Below are 27,449 nucleotides of genomic sequence, written 5' to 3'. Positions count from 1 at the left end.
CACCTTGAGTTATTAAATATTCTAGAATAGGAAACCAAATGATTTCAAAGGTATTAACCTGAAGAGGATTCTGTATTGATTTTATGTTAGATGTTATTTTACTCATTAAATAAAGATTCCATAATTTTTTATGCCATAGGCTTAATGGTGGTTGTCGTTCACTTTTCCAAAGGAGAGCAATACTTGATTTTGCTGCATATAGCAACATAGTTATCATTTCATAGGTAGACCTAGACTGTATATAATGAGGCCGTACATTCAAAAGCAAAATTTCTGGTTCTAATTCCAATGAGAATCCAGTAATTTCTTTTTTTTTTTTTGAAGAATTATATTCCAAAATTGTTTTATTACTGGGCAGTCCATCCAGCAATGTATATATGTGCCAATCTCACCACATTTACTGCAGCATTGTGGTGAAAACTCTTTTGTTATATGAGATAATTGCTGGGGAGTGGTGATGTGCTGGCAGATTTAACACTTCCAACACGTGATGTAGCCAATCCTCCAAGAGCTTACCGGGCTCTTAGTACAGGACCTACTGTAAGCTCCAGGAAGATTGGCTACATCAGAGAGGTGTGACCTAATATGCAAAGGAGTTCCTGCTACAAAAAAAGCCCTGAGGCCAGTGGGTTGTTTTTTTCAGATCAATATTAGAGGGAAATCTCGCCCATCTCTAAACAGAAGTCAGGAGACCAGTGGGCATAATATTGTGTTCCTGAGATTTTTTTTTGGGGGGGGGGGGGGTAGTGGAAATAGGGGACCAGCTGTAATCTCCCCCAATCATATAACAATAATAAAATCTCTACTAACATCTGAGAGTCAGCATTCTATCTGGCTCCTCTTTCTTATTGTTGAATTAAGCTCCATTTCCCCCCAGAAAACCAAGCACGAAGACTAAGGCTGTGATCACACACACTAGATAATGTACTTTCAAACCACTTTCGATGTACTTTCCAATGGGATTTAACTGAGTGAATTGGCAAAATCCAATTGGAAAGTGCATTGAAAGTGGATTGAAAGTGCATTATTTAGCGCAGGAGTGTCAAACGTAGAATCCGAGGGCCAGATCAGGCCCCTTGAGGGCTCCTATCAGGCCCACGAGCAACTCACTGTCATCTGCTTCCTTCTCTCTGTCTTGCTTCCTTCTGCATCACCGCTTGCCTTTTCAGGCTTGCTCAATCGCACAGGAACTACAGAGCAAAGTCTTTATTTTTTTTCATTGGCTGACCAGCACATAAAGCAACTTATGTACAAAAATGTTCAATGCCCAGCCGTTTCATGTTTCCCCCTGGGCCTTAGGCTCAAAGCATTGGCCATGAGAGTTCTGTAATGAATGTCAATAAATCAAAAGTAGGTTTGCCACTTACAGATATACAATGACACCTGAACAGCATACTCCAGACTGCTACAGCACAGATGTTCTCTCCTGATTCTGATGCAGTCGTTCAGAGCAAGAGGTGTCGGTTATCAGAAACTGTTAAATAAAGAAAAGATTGCCAGAGTGCTAATCTTTTAAGTATGTATTAAGTTTCTTAAAAAAAAACCCCTTTAATTGTGTTTGTCTGTGTCCTTTATAAAGTTTATATCTGTGCTACCTGGTGTTGTATTATATGACACACAAGGCATGGCCTTACAAGGTCTCAGTTATGTCGGATCCAGCCCTTGTAAAAAAACAGGGCCATCCCTGCCACTGGGCAACTAGGTGATTGCCTAGAGCGCTAGCCCTCTGGGGGCATTGAAGTGGGCACTCCACGTGACTTGGTAACTTGCTGGAGGGGGCACCACCATTTAGCCTTGCCTATGATGCCAGACAGTCTAGGGCCGGCCCTGATAACTAATGTTCGACGCCTCTGATTTAGTGCGTGTGATTGCAGCCCTAGTCTTGCCGTTTGCTTTTTTTGTGGGGAGGGGGACTTTAGCCTATGTGATTGCTGCCAAGATTACACAGGCTTGATTCACCTGGTACCATTCCCAAGAATTCATAACTTCAGGCTCATTCTGCAGTTTCCTCAACAGATGTCCCAGAATCCTCTGCTTCCCAGGCTTCCTTAACGGGAAACTGTAGACAACGACATCTTGTCAAGTTGAGAAAAGCCAGGAAGAAGGCAACCAAGATCATCCGTGACCCAAACACCCTCCCTTCCTTGGAAAGACTAAAGTGTGAAGGGCTGTTTTGTTCAAAAGGTGACTGAGGAAAGGGCTAAAACTGGAGTTGCCAACTCTGAATTGGGAATCTCCTGGTGATTTGGGGGTGGAGCCTGGGGAAGGCAGCGATGGGGGGGAAGAGCTCAAGTTTGGCATATTGTCATAGAGTCTACCCTCCAACGCTGCCATTTCCTCCATGAGAACCAATCTTGGTTGTCCAAAGATCAGGTGAAATTAGGGTTGCCAGGGCCAACTCAAGAAATATCTGGAGACTTTGGGAGTGGAGCCAGGAGACTTTGGGGGTAGAGCCAGGAGACTTTGGGGGTAGAGCCAGGTGCAAGGGTGTGACAAGCACGATTCAATTCCAAAGGGAGTTCTGGCCATCACATTTATAGGGACTGTGCTTCTTTTAAATGCCTTCCCTCCATTGGAAATAATGGATAGGGTCACCTTCTTTGGGGCCCCTGGTCCAATCGTTTTGAAACCTGGCGGATATTTTGGGGAGAGACACTGGATGCTAAACTGAAAATTTGGTGCCTCTACCTCAAAAAACAGGGCCCCCCCCCCAGAAACCCAAATATCCATGCATCAATTCTGCATTATACCCTATGGAAATCAGTCTCTATAGGGTATAATAGACTGTCCAGCAGACATTCTCCCCACCCCTACCTCCATTTTCTGATGACCCTGAAGTGGGGGGAGGGCCTCCACACTGGGGGATCCCCTGCTTCCACCTGGGAATTGATGGATGCTATGGCACGGTATTAACTGAGTTTAAAATTTTCATTAGTTTCAAAAGAAGAAAGGGGAAAAGGGGGATTGGAAATAGAAAATTAAGATAGAAATAGCGATACAATTTTTGTTTGGTCCATATGGTAAAGCATCTTCCAAATAAAACACCAGTAGCTTATTATTATGCTCATTCTTTGTAATCTAAAAGTCATTATACTAATTGTAAGTTATCATTTGAAATACTGATATCCTGTAATTAAATTATTTTCTGTGTTCTACTATATATCATAAGAGATAAAAGAGGGGGGAAAAAACAGGCTCACACCAACATATCTTATGTATACATATAATTTTTTCCAAAGTTTTCTTGCTTCTTCTTTAGATTTCCCAACCAACAGCTGGGATAAATAGTCTATTTCCACCATTTCCAGAATTTTCCCTACCAAGTCCGATCTTGTCGGAATCTCCTGAAGTTTCCATTTCTGTGCCAGAAGAATTCTGGCTGCTGTGTTCATATGAGCTATTAAGAACATAAGAGAAGCCATGTTGGATCAGGCCAATGGCCCATCCAGTCCAACACTCTGTCACACAGTGGCCAAAATATATATATATATATATATATATTTGGGCTCAGGTGTGGACAGAATGTTCTGCCTCATTCTCAGTAGCAGACATGAAGCTCAGACTCTCTTTCCCCCCTCCAGGGTCACTGAAATCTGTCCCCAGCAATAAGCAGGATTCATTATTTACCCAGTTACTGTGGAACATTGGGAGATACCTGGAAAATGTGCTATGTGGCCATGAACAAAAATTCTACTGGGCAATGTCAACGAACGCCAGCAAGGAGCTAAGGTAAATAAATCAGCCAGGAGGGACATGCAACGCTGTGCTGAGTCCGTAGGGCTGCCAACTATGGGTTGGGAAATTCCTGGAGATTTGGGGGGGTTGGAGCCTTAAGGACAAGGGTTGCCAGATCCTTCTGGCAACTAGAGGGGGTGGGGAGGACTTACTGGCAGCAGGGAGGCCTAGCCCAGCTTCTCGGCGACATTGCCAGCAAAGCAGCAATGTAATTTCCACACATCATTGCATCGCTGGCAATGCAGGGACATTCTAGGATGTAGCCGATCTTCCAAGAGCTTACAAGGCTCTTTTTTGTGAGCTCTTGGAGGATTGGCTATACCAGGGGGTGTGGCCTAATATGCAAAGGAGTTCCTGCTAGAATTCCACCCCTGCACATAACAGCAAAATGGCACTCCCGTGCTCAGAAGCAGTCACCCCGGAACATTTATAACTGAGGCAGTCTTTCTCTGACATGGCTTCCACCCAGGGACGATTCCCCCACTGTGTCCTTGTTCCACAGCAGCGACAGAAGCTGAACGTGGTGAAATTTTCCTAGTTATCCCCTTGTACCCATGAGTTCCTTCCCCTGGTAATCAGAGCTCTCTTTGCCTTTGACAAAACTGATAGTAGCTGTACTGCTATAATGTAATGATGCTATAGTGACGCATCTATTGCCTTTTTAATATGCTCCCTTGGAATACTTCCTTAAGGCACTTGATCTACCGCTGTTGGAAATTAGATAGATCAGGGGTGGCCATATCAGCTTGACGTAAGAGCCACGTAGAATAAATGTCAGATGTTTGAGAGTCATGAGACAGGAAGGAAGGGAGGGAGGGAGGAAGGAAGAAAAATAGATGGGGTGAGAGAGAGGTGGAAAGAAAGCAAATTTAAGTTTAAATGCATTCTCCAAGCCACTGGCTGGCTTGCCTTGGAGAAGCGATTTAAAGAGAGAGATGCCTCCTCCAAGCTGATTGATGGGGCGGTGGGGGCTTTGAGAGACCCACAATATGTGTGAAAGAGCCACATGTGACTCCCGAGCCACAGTTTGGCCACCCCTGAGATAGACTTTTGTTCTGATCTGGCAACAGTCCCATAGTGTTCTTAGGGATGTTTACTTAACCTCTTGCAAGAGCCAAAGTTCGGGCTCCTCTAGTTATCTCCTGCTCCTCCTCTTTGTTGCTGCAACAGTTTTGTATGCTTTGGCCGTGTCCCAAGGACCTGGGCAAGGGGACAGTCTCCTTTCCCAGAAGCCCCTGGGGCAGTGTTAATGAGTGACAGCGGGGCAGAGGGGATCAACTGTCCCCCTCAGGGCTCCCATCACTTAGAGACGACTGCCACCTCCACCCCAGCAGCACCTCTGGACCAAGCCGCCATGAAGTTCCTCGCCATTACGCTGGCCTTGGCCATCTTTGCCGGTGAGCGGAGGGAAATAGAACAGGATGGAGGGAAATTCTGACTGAAAGACTCACTACCACCACATTTTGGGGGTGATAGATTTAGGTGGGCAGCCGTATTGATCTGGACAACAAATCTGGAGTCCATTGGCACCTGAATACCAACAACGTTTTATTCAAGGTGTGATCTTTTGTGTGCACCAACAAAGTTTTATTCAGGGTGTGAGGAATGTGAGCTTTTGTGTGCATGCATGAAAGCTCACACCTTGAATAAAACTTTGTTGGTCTTAAAGGTGCCACTGGACTCAACATTTGCCTAACTTTGGGTATGAGTTATGATGCTTTTGAGCATCGGGAGTGTTTTTCGATGGTCAACAAACCTAATGAGGCTTAAAGTTGGGTCACCAAATTATTCAAGAAGGATTCAAAACACTCCCAAGGGGGGTGGGGGGGTAATAGTCCTTAGGTCAATAGTATCTATCTATTGAGATACTATTGAGATTTATTGAGAGCCAGTTTGGTGTAGCGGTTAAGTGTGCGGACTCTTATCTGGGAGAACTGGGTTTGACTCCCCACTCCTCCACTTGCACCTGCTGAAATGACCTTGGGTCAGCCATAGCTCTGGCAGAGGTTGTCCTTGAAAGGGCAGCTGCTGTGAGAGCCCTCTCAGCCCCAACCACCTCACAGGGTGTCTGTTGTGGGGGAGGAAGATAAAGGAGATTGTGAGCCACTCTGAGATTCGGAGTGGAGGGCAGGATATAAATCCAATATCATCATCTTCGTCGTCTTCTTCTTCTTCTATTGATAAAAATAGCAGACTGTTTGGCTTTAACAGAAGTCTCCCTGCTTGAGGAATTCTGTCTTAGTCTCTGAACTTGCTGTCTCGACATGCTGATGAATCCAATTGTGAAGTAATTTACTTGTTCTCTTAGCTGCTTGTCCAAAGGCCTTACTCCACAGGATCCGTGGAGCTCTTCCAACAAATTGGCGCCATTTTGTCCAACAGCAGGCAAGCCTCCGATACTGGCAGACAAATTGTGACTGAGCTAAGTCTACCCAGTGGCCATGGTAGCAGAAGGGCATTAGATCACAGGACACATGTCATTCTAAGCTCTGCTGCAGCCTCTACTGTGCTTTTAGCCATAACCTCCACCTTGAGTGCCGCTATTCCCACTACGCACCTGCATCCTCTACTTCATCAAACGCAATTCCTCAGGGAGTCCTGTTTTCTGCTTTTCCCTGTTCCCTCTCCTCGTTTCGCCTCAAGGTGTGGTCCTAAGCCTGCTCAAATGACTTAAAAAGGACAGAAAGTTAACAGCGGGATTAGAAAGACCAGGTCCGCTTCTCTTAAACCTTCCCAAGGTTTGGATGACAAAATTTATCGCTTATTAAGCAACAGCGGGGAATAAACAGTCCGTTCACACAACAGACGGAAGGCAGGAACCAATGGGGTTCTCCTAAGGATTTCATAAAGATTGGGGTGTGTGAGCAATCTGGCACCAGGCTGCCAAGTTTGCAGGTGATAGCAGATTATTCAAAACGGGGCCATCCAGAACAGATTGTAGAACTCACAACAGAATTGCCTCAGAAAGGTGAACAGCCTGGGGAAACTAGCCAAAAGGAGCTGAGGTAAAGAGAAGGTTATTGGAACAAACATTGCTTACTATTTCTTGTGCCTCTGTGTAGCAGGACATGCCCTGCAGTAACTCAGAGACCAAGATTTTTAGGGGTCTAAGTTTTCGAGAGCCAGGGCTGGCCCTGCCATGAGGCAAACTAGGCAATCCCCAGGCCGCGGACCACTACCAGGCCGCAGCCTGTCCACAACTGGGCCACAAAGCCTGGTGGCCCGCCTCCTGCCTCAACAGAGTTTAGCTCCATTGGCCTCCCCTGCTGCCACCTTCCCCCTCTCCTTGGCGCTGCAATGCAGTGCGGTGCTCCATCGTTGTCGTCACCCCCCTTTCTCCCTCCCTCCCTCATAGGGTTGCCAAGTCCAATTCAAGAAATATCTGGGGACTTTGGGGGTGGAGCCAGGATATTTTGGGGGTGGAGCCAGGAGACATTAGGGGTGGAGCCACGATCAAGGCTGTGACAAGCATCATTGAACTCCAAAGGGAGTTCTGGCCATCACATTTAAAGAGACGGCACACTTTTTCAATGCCTTCCTTCCATAGGAAATAATGAAGGATAGGGGCACCTTCTTTGGGGGCTCATAGAATTGGACTCCCTGGTCCAATCTTTTTGAAACTTGGGGGATATTTTGGGGAGAGGCACTAGATGCTATACTGAAAATTTGGTGCCTTTACCCCAAAAAACAGCCCCCCCAGAGCCCCAGATACCCGCAGATCAATTCTCCGTGATTTTCTATGGGAATAAATCTCCCTAGGGAATAATAGAGTTCCCAGCAGACATTTCCCTCCCCTCCCCCCACTTTCTGACGACCCTGAAGCTGGGAGAGGGCCTCCAAACCGGGGGATCCTCTGCCCCCACCTGGGGATTGGCAACCCGAGTTGGCAACAATATGATAACCAACCAGAAACCCACTCGCAGATGCTATATTCAATGGTCTGCCCACACCGCAATTTTCCTGCATCTCAACTGTGCCCTCCCAGTGCATCAATTGCAGTTCTCCAGTGATCAAACTGAGGGGTTTTTGGTCATCAAAAAGGCAGATTTGGGATTGTCAGAGCAGAGTTCATTGGGTAAATCGATAATGTTTGCAGATCACAGGCCAAGGACTGTGTGGAACTGATCTCTTCCTAATGTTTTGGCAGTCCACGAAAAACAGGTGAACTTTTGTGAAAGTTTGTTATCTTTGTAACCCTATGTACTCTCTTTGGGCTGGATTTTTCTGAATTACACAACCATTTTTTTCTTTAAAAGAAGGCCAGAAGTCAAGAGCCTGTGGTTCAGACATTGATGAACCAGATAACTAAAACAAAGCAAATGAACCAAACCTGGTTTGGTTGGTATCATGATAATACTGAAAGCATTTTTTTTAAAAAAAAATACTCAAACGGAATTTGGTCTTTGTTGGTTGACAGAACAATCTTTGCCATCCTCTCCTCAAAGCAGTCTGCCAAAGGTTAAAGGAAATTAGAGGGATGGGGCGAGGCTGATTCAGTGGGCTATGTAACTGAAAGGGAAGTTTTCCAATCAGCATTCTTACACAACCTTTGTCACAAAAGGAAGCTGTTAGGATAGGTCTTTCCTTCCAAAGTAACTTGGGAAGGATTGAAACTACAGAAGTGGTGCCTCACTCTTTGGTCAAGTTTTGCCTTGTCTTGAAAGTTAATAGGGAAGAGTAGGGTTGACAGCTTTGGTTACAGAAAAACTGGAGATTTGAGGGTGGCACCTGAGAGGGTGGGCTTTAGGGAGAGGAAAGACCTCAACAGGGTTTTTTCTGTAGCAGGAACTCCTTTGCATATTAGGCCACACACTCTTAATGTAGCCAGTCCTCCAGGAACTTACACTGGACTAAGAGCCCTGTAAGCGCTAGAGGATTGGCTACGTCAGGGGTGTGTGGCCTAATATGCAAAGGAGTTCCTGCTACAAAAAAAAGCCCTGACCTCAGTAAGATATAATGCAATATGGTCCACCTTCCAAAGCAGCCATTTGCTCCCTGGAGGTTTTTAAACAGAGGCCGTCTGACAGCAATGCAAATCCTGTGAATTTATGGGGAAGTGTTTGTGAATTTCCCACATTGTGCAGGGGGTTGGACTAGATGACCCTTGAGGTACCTTCCAACTCTATGATTCAATATTCTATTCTATGATTCTTATAAGTGAAATAAATTTTAAATAAGAAGAAGAAGAATTGCAGATTTTAGACCCCAGCCCTTCTCTCTGAATCAGAGACTCAGAGTGGCTCACAATCTCCTATATCTTCTGCCTCCAGAACAGACACCCTGTGAGGTGGGTGGGGCTGAGAGGGCTCTCACAGCAGCTGCCCTTTCAAGGACAACCTCTGCCAGAGCTGTGGCTGACCCAAGGCCATTCCAGCAGGTGCAAGTGGAGGAGTGGGGAATCAACCCGGTTCTCCCAGATAAGAGTCTGCCCTTTCAAGGACAACCTCTGCCAGAGCTATGGCTGACCCAAGGCCATTCCAGCAGCTGCAAGTGGAGGAGTGGGGGAATCAAACCCGGTTCTCCCAGATAAGAGTCTGCCCTTTCAAGGCCAACCTCTGCCAGAGCTCTGGCTGACCCAAGGCCCATTCAGCAGCTGCAAGTGGAGGAGCGGGGAATCAAACCTGGTTCTCCCAGATAAGAGTCCATGCACTTAACCACTACACCAAACTGGCTCTCTATGTACTCTAAGGTAATCCCTATTAAAACTTGCTCAATACTTCTTATATTTAGAATTATCATAGAACGAATTCCATGAACTCCGTGTCACTAGCCGAACACATCATAAGAACTGAATATTCGCCTGAGCATGCTGTCAAGATCCAATAACATTACAAGAACACGAATATATGCTCAAACCCGTATATGAGAAAGTCAATTTTTAAAAAAACTTTTGTAGACTCCGGTGAAACCAGGGCCCTCCAGAGATAAAGGTAAAGATAAAGGTAGTCCCTGTGCAAGCACCTATCATTTCTGACTCTGGGGTGACGTTGCTTTCACAACGTTTTCATGGCAGACTTTTTACGGGGTGGTTTGCCATTGCCTTCCCCAGTCATCTACGCTTTCCCCCAGCAAGCTGGGGACTCATTTACCGACCTCGGAAGGATGGAAGGCTGAGTCAACCTTGAGCCGGCTACCTGAACCAGCTTCTGCCAGGATTGAACTTAGGTCATGAGCAGAAAGCTTGGGACTGCAGCTTTACCACTCTGCGCCACGGGGCTCTTAATCCCCAGAGATAGACCAGTGACATCAGGATCCGAAGCCCGTTTCCAACAGCTTCTTCAGAGTTGCTGTGTCTATCACTTTTTCCAAAAGAGGGAAATTGGCTAGGCAGTGGACACACTCATGGAAAAATAGGGGTGGTGAATGTCATAATGTGACACAGGGGTGGCCAACTGTAGCTCTCCAGATGTTTTTTGCCTACAATTCCCATCAGCCCCAGCCATTGGCCATGCTGACTGGAGCTGATGGGAGTTGTAGGCAAAAAACATCTGGAGAGCTACAGTTGGCCACCCCTGCCGTAACACATTTAGGCATTGGTTTCTGTTGGAAGACAAGCTATTCCAGCCATTATAGAGTTACAGTAACTGTTTGTTTACCTGATAGAGGAAGTGATGTATTGTGACCTAAACCCAATAATGGGCTGGTTCTTCTTTTACCCGCAAAAGATGTGATCACAACATTGGTCAGAAAGAATGTTAGGTGTGAAATGCTTTGATCTTGTATGCAAGCTGATTGCTCTTCTTCCCGGCGAAATGCTTTTTGGGGGAGAAGAACAATGAGACAAAGGATGTGACCATGTGGTCAGACATAGTTAGACTAGCTGGTAAGCTAAATTGTTTTTCTGTTTTATCCCAAGTACCCTATCCTGATGTTTTCTAGTAAACTTTATTTCTTTTGATAAGCTTAAGCCTTGACTCCAATTATTGCCATTCCAAGCCTCTGAATTTAACATGAATTTTCCCAACAGTTTCAGATCAATTCATGATAGAAATGTCCACTTTGAATGTGGACTCTATGGCATTAACCCCATTTAAGCCCCTCCCCTCCCCAAACCCCACCCTTCTCAGGCTCCACCCCAAAGTCTCCAGATATTTCCCAACCAGAGCTGCAACACTAGGTATTAAGTCTGGGGGAATTTCCAGTTTGACAACCCATGGGTGAGAGTTTTATTCCAAGGGGTTTTAATGAATTTAATGCTATGTAGAGTGTTAAAGCTGCAGTACTGCAGTCCTAAGCTCTGCTCATGACCTGAGTTCAATCCCCAGTGGAAGCTGGGTTTTCAGGTAGCTGGCTAGAGGTTGACTCAGCCTTCCATCCTTCTGAGGACGGTCAAAGGAGTCCCCAGCTTCCTGGGGGGAAAGTGTAGATGACTGGGGAAGGCAATGGCAAACCACCCCGTAAAAAGTCTGCCGTGAAAACATTGTGAAAGCAACATCACCCCAGAGTTGGAAACGACTGGTGCTTGCCCAGGGGACCTTTCCTTTTCCTTTTCAATTTTTGATTTTAACTTAATTTTTAAACTGTTGTGGAATTTTGTTTCTGCAAGTTTGCCTTTTGCAGTTTTATTCAATGTCCTGTTTATTATGCTGAGCTTAAGACCATTGGTCAAAGAAGCTAACGGAAGAAGGAAAGGGTGAGAGGTTTAAGTCTTCAAGAAATTTATCATTCAGTTGGGCTAAGAGAGAAAGTCCCAGCGAGAAAAGGGTTTCCCGTGAGGTAATAAATGAAGATGAAAAATGAAAGGAATAATTGGGGGATAGGGGAGTAGGGATGCCATCCTCCAGGTGGGACCTGGGGAATCCCCCAGTATCACAGCTCATCAGACTACAGAGAACAGTTCACGGAACAAAAAAAGATGCTTTAGAGGGTGGAGTCTGTGGCACTGCACTCCACTGATGTTCCTGTCTTCCCCAGGCTCACCCCCATATCTCCAAGAGTTTCCCAGCCTGAGGTGGCAACCCTATCTCCTATCCCCCACCTGTGGCCAGAGAGACCTGGCAAGCCTAAGGGAAAGTAAGAAGACCACAACAGATGGCACCTAAAGACACCAGAGACAGAATTTTGAGTGTTTTCGTGGTTACTAGGGCTTTTTTTTTCTTTTTTTTTGGAAAAAGAAGTGCCGGAGCTCTCACGAGGGGAATGAAGAAGAACACAACGGTGCCCCTCATGAACATTTAACTCTGTTCCGTTGCATTCCAGAGGGAAAAAAGCGGTTAGAACACCAGACTTCAGCCAGGGGAAAGGTTCAGGGATATGGGCTGCCAGAACAGGGCTTTTTTTGGACAGGTGCGCACAGAAACACAGTTCCGGCTGGCTTAATCAGGGGGTGTGGCCTAACATGCAAATGAGTCCCTGCTGGGCATTTTCTACAAAAAAAGTTCTGTGTGAAACAATGGTGATGTCGGGTGTGTGGTCTAATATGCAAATGAGCCCCTGCTGGGATTTTCCTACAAAAAGCATTGTGTGAAACAATGGTGATGTCAGGGGTGTGGTCTAATATGCAAATGAGCCCCTGCTGGGGGTTTCGTCCCAAAAGAGCCCTGTGTCCGGCTAACCTCCTGGATGCTTTTTCCTTTTGTCCTCTAGGATCCCCAGCGATTGTCTTCAGCGAAGAGGCAGATTCCCGGCTGACCCAGTTAACGCAGCAATTGAATGAATACTACAGAAACATCTCCAGACCCTTCGAAGAACAAGGAAAATGGTCAGAAATATGGATGGTGTCAGGCAGGCAAAGTAAGCAGATCAGCTTTTCATTCCCCTAAGGGATACTTAAGGAATCTGCAGGGTTGCCAACTCCAAGTTAGGAAATTCCTAGCGATCTGAGGGTGGAGCCTTGGAGAGTGGGGTTTGGGAGAAGGTTGGAGTCCACCTTCCAAAGCAGCCATTTTTGTCCAGGGGAAGTGAGCTCTGTGCTCTGGAGTTCAGCTGTAATTCTAGGCTCTCTCCAGATCCTACCTGTAGTGTGGGAACTTCTACTAGGGTTGCCAATTTCCAGGTAGGGACGGAGATGGAAGTCAAAAGACTTCTACAATTACCAGCCTCGAGGTAATTAATAACACCTCAACATACAACACAAAATCCTTTGTGAATATATTTCATGTCCTTAATAAGTATAGTTCAACAAATTATAATAGACAACAAATTATAATAGACAAAGTCCTGAGGCTTCTTTTAAAATGCAGCTCATTGCACCCTTTGTTCAGATGAAAACGTCCAGGTGGCAATTCAAGAAGTGAATAGTTTCTTCAAAGTCTCAAGTTTCTCAACTGCATGTTTTTAGAATGCAGCCAGCATATAATTCAAATGCTACAAGGTCGTACTTGATCCCTCGTTGCACTTCTGCCTTACGACAGCCGGTGTGGTGTAATGGTTAAGTTTGCGGACTCTTATCTGGGAGAGCCAGGCTTGATTCCCCACTCCTCTGTTTGCTGCTGCTGGAATGGCCTTGGGTCAGCCGTAGCTCTCGCAGACCTGTCCTTGAAAGGCAGCTTTTGGGAGAGCTCTCTCAGCCCCACTAGGCTGCTAAGTCCCTGGTCCGGGTGGGGGTTCTGCTGGGCCGGCAGGGGGAACTTCCCCCGAATTGTTGACACGATGGCGTCACCTGGAAATGACATCATTGTGCCGGTGCAGCATGGAGCAGCCACTCTAGGCGTTTCTGGGAAAACTCTATGGTTTTCCCAGATGCTCTAGCCATTTGAGAGGGAAAACTCTATGGTACAATAGGTACCATAGAGTTTTCCCCTCCCAAATGGCTAGAGCGTCCTGGAAAACCATAGAATTTCCCCAGAAATGCTAGAGAGGCCACAAGCGACATCGCTGGCATGATGACATCACTTCTAGGTGATGTCATTGTATCTCGCACATGCGCTTTGCGCATATGCAAAAGTCCCCCACCATAGAACGCAGGGGACTTGGCAACCCTAAGCCCCACCTACCTCACAGGGTGTCTGATGTGAAAGAGGAAGGAAAAAGGAGATTGTGAGCTGCTCCGAGGCTCTGAAATTCGGAGTGGAGGGTGGGATAGAAATCCAATATCTTCTGCTGCTTCTACAAGCAGACTATTGTCAAACTGTTGCGAGTATTGAGAATGCTTACAACAAAAGCACCTGGAGAGGGCGGGATTTGGGGAGGAGAGGTCTTCAATGCTATTGAGCCCACCTTCCAAGGCAGCCATTTTCTCCAGGGCAGGGGTGGAATTCTAGCAGGCGCTCCTTTGCATATTAGGCTACACCCCCTGATGTAGCCAATGCCCTTGGAGCTTACAGTACGCCCTGTATGAAGAGTCCTGTCAGCACTTGGAGGATTGGCTACATCAGAGAGGTGTGGCCTAATATGCAAAGGAGCTCCTGCTTGAATTCCACCCCTGCTCCAGGGGAACTGATCTCTGTCCCCTGGAGGCCAGTTGTAATCCTGGGAAATCTCCAGCTCCCATTTGGAGGTTGATGCTGGAATTGAAGGACTGGACGTGGTCCCTTGCCTCAGCCCCCAGTAAGGTTGCCAAGTCCAATTCAAGAAAGATCTGGAGACTTTGGGGTGGAGCCAGGAGACATTGGAGATGGAGCCAGGAGCAATGGTGTGACAAGCATCATTGAACTCTTGGGTTGTCAATCCCCAGGTGGGGGCAGGGGATCCCCCGGTTTGGAGGCCCTCCCCCTGCTTCAGGGTCGTCAGAAAGCGGGGGGAGGGGAGCAAAATGTCTGCTGGGAACTCTATTATTCCCTAGGGAGATTTATTCCCATAGAAAATCATGAGAATTGATCTACGGTATCTGGGGCTCTGGAGGGGACCTGTTTTTTGAGGTAGAGGCACCAAATTTTCGGTATAGCATCTAGTGCCTCTCCCTAAAATACCCCCCAAGTTTCAAAAAGATTGACGGGGGTCCAGTTCTATGAGCCCCAAAAGAAGGTGCCCCTATCCTTCATTATTTCCTATGGAAGGAAGGCATTGAAAAGGTGTGCCGTCCCTTTAAATGTGATGGCCAGAACTCCTTTGAAGTTCAGTTATGCTCGTCACAGCCTTGATCTTGGCTCCACCCCCAAAGTCTCCTGGCTCCACCCCCAAAGTCCCCAGATATTTCTTAAATTGGACTTGGCAACCCTATTGAACTCCAAGGGAGTTCTGACCATCCCATTTCAAGGGATCGTACACCTTTTAATGGCCTTCCTTCCATAGGAAATAATGAAGGGTTGGGCACCTTCTTTTGGGGCTCATAGAATTGGACCCCCTTAGCCAATGCTTTTGAAACTTGGCAGGGTATTTTGGGAGGAGGCACTGGATGCTATACTGAACATTTGGTGTCACTACCTAAAAAAACTGCCCCCCCCCCGAGCCCAGACACCCGGGCATCAATTCTCCATTATTTTCTATGAGAATGTCTCCCTAGGAAATAATAGAGTTCCCAGCGGACATTTTCCTCCCCTCCCCCAGTTTTCTGATGACCCTGAAATGGGGGTAGGGTTGCCAATTCCCAGGTGGGGGCAGGGGATCCCCCGGTTTGGAGGCCCTCCCCCCGCTTCAGGGTCGTCAGAAAGCGGGGGGGGGGAGGGGAGGGAAATATCTGCTGGGAACTCTATTATTCCCTATGGAGATTTATTCCCATAGAAAATCATGGAGAATTGATCCGCGGGTATCTGGGGCTCTGGGGGGGCTGTTGTTTTGGGGTAGAGGCACCAAATTTTCAGTATAGCATCTAGTGCCTCTCCCCAAAATACCCCCCAAGTTTTAAAAAGATTGGACCAGGGGGTCCAATTCTATGAGCCCCAAAAGAAGGTGCCCCTATCCTTCATTATTTCCTATGGAAGGAAGGAATTGAAAAGGTGTGCCGTCCCTTTAAATGTGATGGCCAGAACTCCCTTTGGAGTTCAATTATGCTTGTCACAGCCTTGATCTTGGTTCCACCCCTAATGTCTCCTGGCTCCACCCCCAAAGTCTCCTGGCTCCACCCCCAAAGTCCCCAGATATTTCTTGAATTGGACTTGGCAACCCTAAGTGGGGGGAGGGCCTCCAAACCGGGGGATCCCCTGCCCCCACCTGGGGACTGGTAAAGCAAAAATGGAAAAACACGGTGTGATTTACAAAGTAAGAATAAATGCAACCACTCTTATTATGTTTTCAGTTCATTGGAACGTTGTAAACACAAGTTACAACCAAAAGACAGTGGCTCTTCACTAAGCTCAACATCCATAGATGTTCCAAATCAATATGCAATGCTATACAGGTACAATATCTTGCTGCCTGAGAATGTCCCATTTCCTGGTAGATGCAAGTGTACCATTTATTCAAATGAAGTGAGGGTAGCAATCCCGCAGGTACGGCGACACAGGGCCAAAGTTCCTTCTGTGTTTCATATGCCACTTCCACTGGCCACCAAGCGTGCAGAACCAAGCGTGCAGATGAGACATGTAAGCTATGTGAGAGCTGTTGCCTAAGCATGGGTTCTGGGAAAAATACAGGTGGCCAGTGGAAGTGGAACCTAGGCCCCGTGTCGCCGTACCTGTGGGATAGAGGACTGCCACCCTCACTTCATTTGAATAAATGGTACACTTGTGTCTACCAGGAAATGGGACATTTTCAGACAGATATAATTAATGGAAACAGAGATTGAGTATAAATGGGCAATCTTCGCAGTGGAAGAGAGTAAGCGGTGGGATGCCGCAGGGCTCAATCCTGGGTCCCATGCTCTTTAACTTGTTCATTAATGATTTGGAGTTGGGAGTAAGCAGTGAAGTGGCCAAGTTTGCAGATGACAATAAATTGTTCAGGGTGGTGAGAACCAGAGAGGATTGTAAGGCACTCCAAAGGGATCTGTTGAGGCTGGGTGAGTGGGCATCAACGTGGCAGATGAGGTTCAATGTGGCCAAGTGCAAAGTAATGCACATTGGGACCAAAAATCCCAGCTAGAAATACAAGTTGATGGGGTGTGAACTGGCAGAGACTGACTTAAGAGAGAGATCTTGGGGTCGTGGTAGATAACTCACTGAAAATGTGTAAACAGTGTGCGATTGCAATAAAAAAGGCCAACGCCATGCTGGGAATTATTAGGAAGGGAATTGAAAACAAATCAGCCATTATCATAATGCCCCTGTATAAATCGATGGTGCAGTCTCATTTGGAATACTGTGTACAATTCTGGTCACCGCACCTCAAAAAGGATATTATAGCATTGGAGAAGGTCCAGAAAAGGCCAACTAAAATGATTAAAGGTTTGGAACACTTTCCCTATGAAGAAAGGTTAAAAGGCTTGGGGCTCTTTAGCTTGGAGAAACGTCAACTGCGGGTTGACATGATAGAGGTTTACAAGATAATGCATGGGATGGAGAAAGTAGAGAAAGAAGTCCTTTTCTCCCTTTCTCACAATACAAGAACTCGTGGGCATTCAATGAAATCGCTGAGCAGTCAGGTTAAAACAGATAAAAGGAAGTACTTCTTCACCCAAAGGGTGATTAACACGTGGAATTCACTGCCACAGGAGGTGGTGACGGCTACAAGCATAGTCAGCTTCAAGAAAGGATTGGATAAAAATATGCAGCAGAGGTCTCTGAGTGGCTATTAGCCTCAGCATATTATTGGAACCGTCTGGGGCAGTGATGCGCTGTATTCTTGGTGCTTGGGGGGGTGCAAAGTGGAAGGGCTTCTAGTCCCACTTGTGAACCTCCTTTTTTTTTGTCCACCGTGTAGGTTTCCCAATCCCCAGGTCCCAGCGGGGGATCCCCCGTTTTTACAGGCTTCTCCCCTCCCCCAGCCAGCAGGCCGGCGGGGGAAGCCCTGCCCCCACAGTCACCATGTAGTTTTAGAGCTCCTGCAGGTCCCTTTTTAAAATATGTGCCTTTAAGGCTGAGCAGGAAGCAGGAAACAGGAAGGGCTTCGGAGAACAGCCCCTCCCTTTGTTTTGCTTTCGTTTTCAGATCAAGTAAAGTTCTGCAGGAACAAGACCCAGTAAATATTTGTGTGTGAGAGAAGGGAGGGGGCAGGGGATTCCATGGTTTGGAGGCCCTCCCCCCCCCCTTTAGAAAGCATGGGCAGGGGAGGGAAATGTCTACTGGGCACTCTATTATTCCCTATGGAGAACGATTCCCATAGGGAATAATGGGGAATTGATCTGCAGGTATTGGGGGCTCGGGGGGGGGGCTATGTTTTGAGGTAGGGGCACCACATTTTTAGTATAGCATCTAGTGCCTCTCCCCAAAATACCCCCCAAGTTTCAAAACGATTGGACCAGGGGGTCCAATTCTATGAGCCCCCAAAAATGGTTTCCCTATCCTTCATTATTTGCTACGGAAGAAAGGCATTTAAAAAGGTGTGCTGTCCCTTTAAATGTGATGGCCAGAACTCCCTTGGAGTTCAATTATGCTTGTCACACCCTTGCTCCTGGCTCCACTCCCAATGTCTCCTGGCTCCACCCCCAAAGTCTCCTGGCTCTGCCCCTAAAGTCCCCAGATATTTCTTGAATTGTACGTGGCAACCCTACCACCGTGTGACACAGAATGTTGGACTGGATGGGCCATTGGCCTGATCCAACATGGCTTTTCTTATGTTCTTATTGTACCTGGATAGCATTGCGTATTGATTTGGAACGTCTATGGATGTTGAGCTCAGTGAAGAGCCACTGTCTTTTGGTTGTAAGTTGTTCTTATAGCGTTCCAATGAACTGAAAACGTAATAAGAGTGGTTGCATTTATTCTTACTTTGTAAATCACACCGTGTTTTTCCATTTTTGCTTACCAGTCGTTATACTGTGGTTTCCTCTTTGCTTACCCACCTGGGGACTGGCAACCCAAGTCCCCTTGAATATTTTGATTGTATTCTCTGGGACAACTTCCTTCCTTCCGTTCATCCTCTCTCCCAGAACACACGTCTCCCTGCAGACATGGAGGGGGAAGACTAGGGTTGCCAATCCCCAGATGGAGGCAGGGGATCCCCCGGTTTGGAGGCCCTCCCCCGCTTCAGGGTCATCAGAAAGTGGGGCGGGGGGGGAGGAAAGATCTGCTGGGAACTCTATTATTCCCTATGGAGAATTATTCCCATAGGAAATAATGGAGAATTGATCCACGGGTATCTGGGGCTCTGGGGGGGGGCTGTTTTTTTGAGGTAGAGGCACCATTTTTTAAGCATAACATCCAGTGCCTCTCCCCAAAATACCCTCCAAGTTTCAAAAAGATTGGACCAGGGGGTCCAATTCTATGAGCCCCAAAAGAAGATGCCCCTATCCTTCATTATTTCCTATGGAAGGAAGGCATTGAAAAGGTGTGGGGTCCCTTTAAATGTGATGGCCAGAACTCCCTTGGGAGTTCAATGATGCATATCACAGCCCTGCTCCTGGCTCCACTCCAAAGTCTCCTGGTTCCACCCCCAAAGTCCCCAGTTATTTCTTGAGTTGGACTTGGCAACCCTAGGGAGGACACACAGTCCTCATCTTGGCACCATGACTAGGGATGTGCAAAAAAAAATATTCGGAATTACACGGATTTGGAAGTATACGGGGGAAAAAAATTCGGAATCCCCGTATACTACTGAATACTGTATTCGGAATAACCGCATATACTGTAATGCGCGGCTATTTCCGAATATACGGCCCTATTATACCCTATGGGCCATTGAAATCAATGGCAAATAGGGTATATTTGAAGCCGCCTGGAGGGGAGGGGGTTTGAGGGAGATCCCCCAAATTTGCAGGGGACCTGCAGGGGACTCTCCCCTCCAACCCCCCCAAGTCCCAAAAAGATTGGGCCAGGGGATCCCATTCCAGGGGCACCCAAAGAGGGTGCCCCTATTCCATCATTATACCCTATGGGCCACTGAAATCAATGGCAACATAGGGCATAATTAGAGGCTACAGGGGGGCAGGGGGTTTGAGGGAGAGCCCCCAAATTTGCAGGGAACCTGCAGGGGACTCTCCCCTCCAACCCCCCAAAGTCCGAAAAAGATTGGGCCAGGGGGTCCCTGTCTTTGGGCTCCCCAAAAGGCCCATTGACAACAGTGATGGGGAAAGCCCAATTAGCCACTTCCTCACTGTAATTGTCGTGGGAAAAGTGGCTCTGGGGAGCAGGGGGTTTTGAGGAGAGCCCCCTAAACTGCTGTGCAGCTTCAGGGCACTGTCCCACACAAAACCCACAAGGCCAAAAAAAAATTGGACCAGGGGGTCCAATTCCTGGGGCACCCAAAGCCAAACCTAACTTCACACCAGAGAATCTCTATAGGACCCAAATGCACCACATCCCTCTATCTACTCTATGAACCCAGTGCAGGCCTGGAACTAATGTAAACCCAGTTGCCAACGGCACTGCCACACAAAACACAATCTGCTCAAGGTCTGCTCTGCAGACCTGGCTGCAGCAAACCCAGATGCCAGCTCTCCAGCCCTGCCCCAAACAACACGGGGAGAGCTGGCCAACCACAACAAGCCTGCTGGTTCTGGGTCTCTCACCCAGGTGCCAGCTTCCCTGCCACAGAACACACAATCTACAGATGCCAGCTCTCCAGCCCTGCCCCAAACAACATGGGGAGAGCTGGCCAACCACAACAAGCCTGCTGGTTCTGGGTCTCTCACCCAGGTGCCAGCTTCCCTGCCACAGAACACACAATCTACAGATGCCAGCTCTCCAGCCCTGCCCCAAACAACACGGGGAGAGCTGGCCAAACACAACAAGCCTGCTGGCTCTGGGTCTCTCACCCAGGTGCCAGCTTCCCTGCCACAGAACACACAATCTACAGATGCCAGCTCTCCAGCCCTGCCCCAAACAACACAACTCTAGTCCCAAACAAGAGAAGTGGTGGACCACCACACCTAGCTCCACATCATTCTGTATTAGTGGGGCAGCCTATTTAGTGGCCCTAGCCAAACCGAGAGCACACTCAGATTCCAAAAATCACTCTATAACAACAAGAAAGTGACCCAGCCCACACACACCCTCGCCAACCCCCACACCAACCAGAGGTAATTTTAAAAAACCAAAACAAAACCAGCAGAATCACAAAAGGCCAAGCAAAGCAACTCAAGTGTTTAAAAAGTGGCCTTTCACCAATAAGAAAACTTAGGCCAAATCAGTCAACAACAACACCCCCACCCCTAAACCAGAACCAGGAAAAGGGGGACAAAAGTGGCCTTTTAAACAATGAAAATTAGGCCAAACAGCACCACCACCACCCCCAATAACCTGAAGAGAAAAGTAACACAGCAGCAACACAACACAGCAGCAACAAATCAAACACTGAAACAGTAAAAAACTCAACTTTTAACAATACAGGAACTTCCCCCCCCCCACCATAAAAAAACCCTTCACCCTAACCCCAAGAAATCCAAGCCACCCAAATCAGGAGAAGTAAAAGGACACTGCACTTTTAAAAGTCCTCTCACTAAATTAAGATATGGGCAAATTAACAAACCCCCCCCACCCCAGGCCCCCACCCCCAGCAGAACCTAACCCCAACCCCAAATAGGCTACCCTACCCACCCAGTACTCACCCACCCAAATCTGGACAAGTAAAGGGACTCTAGTCCTTTTACCAACAAAAACTAAAACAAGAACCCCAAAACTGTCTTACCTTGTCTTCTCTGAGTCCAGGGAAGTAAGGCTGAGTGAGAGAGCAGCAGGCAGCAGCAGCTGAAGCCAAGGGCCAGCCACCACCAGCAGCACAATCTCTCTCACACACACACACACACCAAGCCACACACCAACACAGCAATGGAGGAGTCCAGCAGGAAGACTCCTTAAAAAGGTTCTCTGGCCCTACAGAGAGCAATTTCAAAAAATAGCACTGCTCTCTGATTGGCCAGACAACAGTGCTTACTTGGATACCCAAGTAAGCAAAAGATCAAAATAACAACAATGTAGCTGATGGCTGGACCATCAGCTACACAACAGCCCTGCAAAGCATGCATTTGCAATGCATTTTGCAAATGCATGCTTTGGATTGGCTGCTGGGGCTCCTCTTCCCCCTCCCCCCCAGGGAGGCTGTGGGAGAGGCGGGAAGAGGCCACTAAAGGCGGGAAAGTAGGCAAGCAGCTCCTTTGAGGCTGCAGAAGCTACTTTCCCGCCTCTTCCTTTGACAGCCGTATACTTCCGAATAGCTATTCGGAAGTATACGGCGAGCCGTATTCGGCTGCCACATAATAGGCGGCAATGGGAATCGGCTACAGCCGATTCCGTATACAGCCGAATCAGTGGTGATTCGGCTGTATATTCGGTTCGGCCGAACCGAATGCACATCCCTAACCATGACCCCAAGTGGCCTCTCTCCATTTGTGGCCATTCTTAGTTAGTTCGACTAGAATACTCTCCTATCTCTGAGCCTTCCTGTCCATATTGTAGTTCTAGAATCAAGCGGCTACTCGAAAACTCACAACGTGGCTCTGTGTAGCTTTGGAAGCTGCGTAACCTGCCAAAAAGACGCTCCTGGGCTTGTGCCTTTATTTAGAGAGGGGGATGGCCAAACTGTGGCTCGGGAGCCACATGTGGCTCTTTTACACATATTGTGCGGCGTGGAGAAGGCATTTCTCTCTTTAAATCACTTCACCAAGCCAGCATTAAAATTTGAAGTTGCTTTATTTCCACCTCTTCTTCCTCCCTCACCCATCTCTTTTCCTTCCTTCCTCCCTTCCCTTCCCTTCTCTCTTGAACATCTGACTATTCTATGTGGCTTTTATGTTATGCAGGTTTGGCCACCCCTGATTTAGAGCACTCTGCTAACTGGACTAGGGGTGGCCAAACTGTTGCTCGGGAGCCACAGGTGGCTCTTTCACATTCTTATGTCTGGGGCAGTGATGCTCTGTATTCTTGGTGCTTGGGGGGGGGGGCAACAGTGGGAGGGCTTCTAGTGTCTTGGCCCCGCTGGTGGACCTCCAGACAGCACCTGGGTTGTGGCCACTGTGTGACACAGAGTGTTGGACTGGATGGGCCATTGGCTACAGTGGGAGGGCTTCTAGTGTCTTGGCCCCACTGGTGGACCTCCAGACAGCACCTGGGTTGCTAGCAAAGCCAAGGCACTACCCCACCCACACCCACCTGAGACCTGGGTAGACGAAAGACACAGCGCAGCCTTGGGCGGGGGTCTTTAAATGGGAGGCTGAGGCAGATTGGCCTTCTGCTGCCCGGCTACCTAGCAGGGAGGTGGGAGAAACAGCCCCAGTCTCCCCCCCACCACATTTAAAGACCCCCATGGGGTGCAGGGATGGGGCATGTCAAGGGGGCAGCCTGGGGTGGCAAAACCCCCAGCACCACCCACCCAATGGTCCATGGAAAAATTGTCTTCCATGAAACCGGTCCTTGGTGCCAAAAAGATCGGGGGCCACTGACTTAGAATGCATTTCCCTACCTCCTCCCTACCTCCTATTTCTGCCCCTAATTCCTTCCTTCCTCCCTCCCTTCTCAAACATCTGACATTTATTCTATTTGGCTCTTTCATTAAGCAAGTTTGGTCACCCCCTGAGCTGCACTAACTATACCAATTAACCCAATAGCTGCCAAACCCTCCCTCTCGCTCTCCTTTTCTTTCCCCCTGTTCAGAAAGCAAGTTTATGAAATCTTTTGGAACGGTACCCAGCCTTTTAAGAAGCTCGTGAAAGAGATGCCCAGGGAGGTCTTAGAAACCGCAGACCTGGCCATTGGAATCCCAGCCGGCGTGGGAGAGAAGCTCTTGCACGCCATTAAGGATTTCACAAGAAGGCTGGAACCCGCCTTCAGAGATCTCTATAACGCCATGGAACCTGCCGTGGCCTCCCATGCTGAACAGGCCATAGAGAGGGTGAGGCCGCACACCGCCATGATCCAAGCCAGAATGCAGGAATTGAGCCAAAACCACGGCGAGAGACTGAAAGCGAGGATGCACGAGCTGGAAAGTCTGATGCCTCAGATCACGCACATCCTGAGCCAAATCCAACAAGTCCAAGGTGCCCTCCAGCCCTACGTGAACGAGATGCACGACACGGTCAGACAAAAAGTGGAGGGTGCTGCCAACATGGCAAGGCCCTACGTGCAACCAGTTCTGGAAAAAGCCAAAGAATATACCAAAGACTTCAAGAGCAACCCTTTCTTTGTCATAGATGATGAGCAATGATCTTTCTCTCCAAGGAGCAGGGCTTTTTTTTTGTAGCAGGAACTCATTTGCATATTAGGCCGCACCCCCCTGAAGTAGCCAATCCTGGAGCTTACAGAAGGCCCTGTACAAAGAGCCCTGTAAGCTCTTTGAGGATTGGTTACCTCAGGGGTGTGTGGCCTAATATGCAAAGGAGTTCCTGCCACAAAACCCTGCCCAGAAGAGAACCCCAGACAACTTCTTTACATTGGCCTCTGAGAATCTGGGGGATTGTAATATGGCACCGCATCAATTTTTCAGCGAGGCGGGGGGGGGGGCGTCAAGTGTATCTGTAAATCTCCCTTGGAATCATGGAATAAAAAGACGTGGCTAACAGTGACCTCCAAGGCTTCTGTTTTCATGGCTTTCTCAGTCTTCAGCTTCGCCAACGTCCAGCTGCTATCAGCCAAACCCAAAAGAACACCGTGTTACATATTCTTTACAACTCATGAATAACCCGATAAACTATGTGGTTCAAAAATTATTTCAGCCTAGCTAAACTGAAGCCTGCCTTGGCAGAATGGGCAGGATATAAATCCCAAAAATACATGCATACATACATAAAAGGTCAAGGTAGTCCCCTGTGCAAGCACCAGTCGTTTCCGACTCTGGGCGACGTTGCTTTCACAACGTTTTCACGGCAGACTTTTTACGGGGTGGTTTGCCATTGCCTTCCCCAGTCCTCTATGCTTTCCCCCCAGCAAGCTGGGGACTCATTTTACCGACCTCGGAAGGATGGAGGGCTGAGTCAACCTGGAGCCGGCTACCTGAACCAGCTTCCACTGGGATCGAACTCAAGTCGTGAGAAGAGGGCTCCAACTGCAGTACTGCAGCTTTACCACTCTGCGCCACGGGGCTCTTTGTTACATACATACATACATATGTGGCTTTTTTTTAGCAGGAATGCAGTGCTGGCTGGCTTGTCAGGGGGTGTGGCCTAATATGCAAATGAGTTCCTGCTGGGCTTTCCCCACAAAAAAGCCCTATATACATACATACACACTATCAGCTATGCCTAAAATAGATGATGGGACAGAAAATGATAATGATTTCATAGCAATCTGGTTCCGTAATTTGGAAATATTTACAAGCAGGGCTTTTTTTTAGCAGGAACACACAGGAACACAGTTCTGGCTGCCTTGGTGCCAGGGGGTGTGGCCTAATATGCAAATGAGTTCCTGATGGGCTTTTTCTTTTAAAGAGAGAGAGAGAGCCCTGTTTACAAGCCCTAAAAGAAATTCCTGATATAATCTCAGCTTTACAATGATGGGAACTATTTTAGTGCTTTTGGCTTATTTTGGCAGTTCTTTAGAATGTATTATCTATTATCTGTAAAAATTTGTTGAAAACGTAATAAAAATATTTTTAAAAAATCATTTCAGTCTTCTTTGTTCTCACTTTCAATTGTTGTCTTTTGCCAGTCCACATTCCGGATGTCCAATATATAGAAAGCCAACACCAGTATAGGGTTGCCAAGTCCAATTCAAGAAATATCTGGGGACTTTGGGGGGTGGAGCCAGAAGACTTTGGGGGTGGAGCCAGGAGCAAGAGTGTGACAAGCATAACTGAACTCCAAGGGGAGTTCTGACCATCCCATTTCAAGGGATCGTACACCTTTTAATGGCCTTCCTTCCATAGGAAATAATGAAGGATAGGGGCACCTTCTTTGGGGGCTCATAGAATTGGACCCCCTGGTCTAATCTTTTTGAAACTTGGAGGGTGTTTTGAGGAGAGGCACTGGATGCTATGCTGCAAATTTGGTGCCTCTCTCCCCACTCCTTTACCACTCCGTGATCTTATCCCTTGAGGTTGCTGGCTCTGAGTAGAATTGCCAAGTCTGATTCAAGAAATATTTGGGGACTTTGGGGGTGGAGCCAGGAGACTTTGGGGGGTGGAGCCAGGAGCAAGGGTGTGGCAAGCACAACTGAACTCCAAAGGGAGTTCTGGTCATCACGTTTAAAGGGACAACACTCCTTTTAAATGCCTTCCCTCCGTTTGGACTAATTAAGGATAGGGGCTCACAAAATTGGACCCCCCCCAGTCCAATATTTTTGAAACTTGAGGGGTATTTTGAGCAGAGTCACCAGATCCTATGCTGAAAATGTGGTGCCTTTATCTCAAAATACAGCCCACGTAGAGCCCCAGATACGCATGGATCAATTTTCAATCATTTCTTATGGGAATCGGTCTCCAAAGGGAATAATGGAGAGCCCAGCAGACATTTCCCTCCCTCCCCCACCCCCCGCTTTCTGATGACCCTAAAGCGGGAGGAGGGCCTCCAAACCGGGGGGGGGGGATCCCCTGCCCCCACCTGGGGATTTAGCAACCAAACAGAGTAACGTGAAAAGGTAGAGCAGGAGGAGACAGCCACACAGGCATTACGTTAAATCCACCTCAAATCCTTAGAAATTCAATTATTTATATAGCAAATTATTCATAGAAAATACAGTGCATCACAAAGCGCAAAGAAAAACTACTCCCGAAACAACCATTCCTATATTGGTATCCGGCAGTCTGTTCTTTGAAATTGGAGTCAGGAAGTAGCGTGCAGTGCCGTGGAAACAGAGTCCAACGCTCCAATTCTTCTGCCGTCATTTGTCTGTCGAATGCAGGAGCGTTGGAATCCAATCTGAATTGTTTTAGTCATTTCCGAAGCTTGTTGAAGCCTCGCGTGAAACGGCATTTAGCACATCCCTGTTGCGTCTTCTTGCCTTGCAGCATTCCATCCAGATATTGGCTAACAGAGAAGAATTGGAGTAATGGACTTTTCGAAGGATTTGAGGTTGATTTAACGTGAATGCCTGTGTGCCTCTCTCCTCTTGCCCCACCCGGGGATTGGCAACCCTAGCTCTGAGTTTCCCGATTTGAGCGCGATCTCTGGAGCAGGAAGGGAACTCAAAGCAGCCCTTTCCTCCAGGGGAAGTCTGGGAGCAGGATTGAGCTCTAGAGGTAGGCTTCCCAATCCCCAGGTCCCAGCGGGGGATCCCCTGGTTTTACAGGCTTCCCCCCTCCCCCAGCCAGCTGGCCGGCGGGGGAAGCTCCACCCCCAGAGCCCTTATGCACCTCCAGGAAGGATTCCCATAGGGAACGATGGGGAATTGATCCGCGGGTGTCAGGGGCTCTGGGGGGGCTGTTTTTTGAGGTAGAGGCGCCAAATTTTCAGTATAGCAATTACTGCCTCTCCCCAAAATACCTCCCAAGTTTCAAAAACTTCTATGAGCCCCAAAAGAAGGTGCCCCTATCCTTCATTATTTTCTATGGAAGGAAGGCATTCTAAAAGGTGTGCTGTCCCTTTAAATGTGATGGCCAGAACTCCCTTGGAGTTCCATTATGCTTGTCACACCCTTGCTCCTGGCTCCACCCCCAGTGTCTCCTGGCTCCACCCCCAAAGTCCCCAGATATTTCTTGAATTGGACTTGGCAACCCAATCTAGAGGGAATTCTGGCCATCGCATTTAAAGGGACCGTGCTCCTTTTAAATGCCTTCCCTCCATTTGGAAACCCTGGCTTCGGAGAACTGAGATTTAGAGATCAGCTTTAATTCCTGGGGGATTGCACGCCCCAGAAGATAGCTGGTCACCTTAAGAGGGCTGTGTGTAGGGGAGACTCTGTGGCCTATCCTTCAAACGGCACAACAGAGGGACG

The 27,449-nt window shown here is 47.8% G+C and overlaps 1 protein-coding gene across 2 annotated transcripts; it reads left to right on the top strand.

The window, feature by feature from the left end:
• Nucleotides 1-4,976: 4,976 nt before the first annotated feature.
• LOC132585697 (apolipoprotein A-IV-like) lies at nt 4,977-25,181 on the top strand. Of its 2 annotated transcripts, none has more exons than XM_060257566.1 (3): nt 4,977-5,132; nt 12,322-12,468; nt 23,238-25,181. In XM_060257566.1, the coding sequence occupies exons 2-3, from the start codon at nt 12,434-12,436 to the stop codon at nt 23,785-23,787; spliced, it is 585 nt and encodes a 194-aa protein (XP_060113549.1). In that variant the 5' UTR covers nt 4,977-5,132; nt 12,322-12,433; the 3' UTR covers nt 23,788-25,181. The 2 variants fall into 2 exon arrangements, with proteins under 2 accessions (XP_060113549.1, XP_060113550.1); XM_060257567.1 differs by having other exon boundaries at nt 5,042-5,204; nt 12,220-12,468.
• The last annotated feature ends 2,268 nt before the right edge of the window (nt 25,182-27,449 follow it).

The sequence above is a fragment of the Heteronotia binoei genome, chromosome 17 (genome assembly GCF_032191835.1).
Source record: "Heteronotia binoei isolate CCM8104 ecotype False Entrance Well chromosome 17, APGP_CSIRO_Hbin_v1, whole genome shotgun sequence".
Taxonomy (NCBI): Eukaryota; Metazoa; Chordata; class Lepidosauria; order Squamata; family Gekkonidae; genus Heteronotia; species Heteronotia binoei.
This window is presented reverse-complemented; position numbering and strand designations above follow the sequence as displayed.

What these genes read in the sequence shown, in the direction of transcription:
- LOC132585697 (XM_060257566.1), top strand. Translation starts at nt 12,434, where the DNA reads ATGGTCAGAAATATGGATGGTGTCAGGCAGGCAAA. An exon ending in GATGGTGTCAGGCAGGCAAA is followed by an intron (nt 12,469 to 23,237) that starts GTAAGCAGATCA and finishes CCCCCTGTTCAG; the next exon opens with AAAGCAAGTTTATGAAATCT.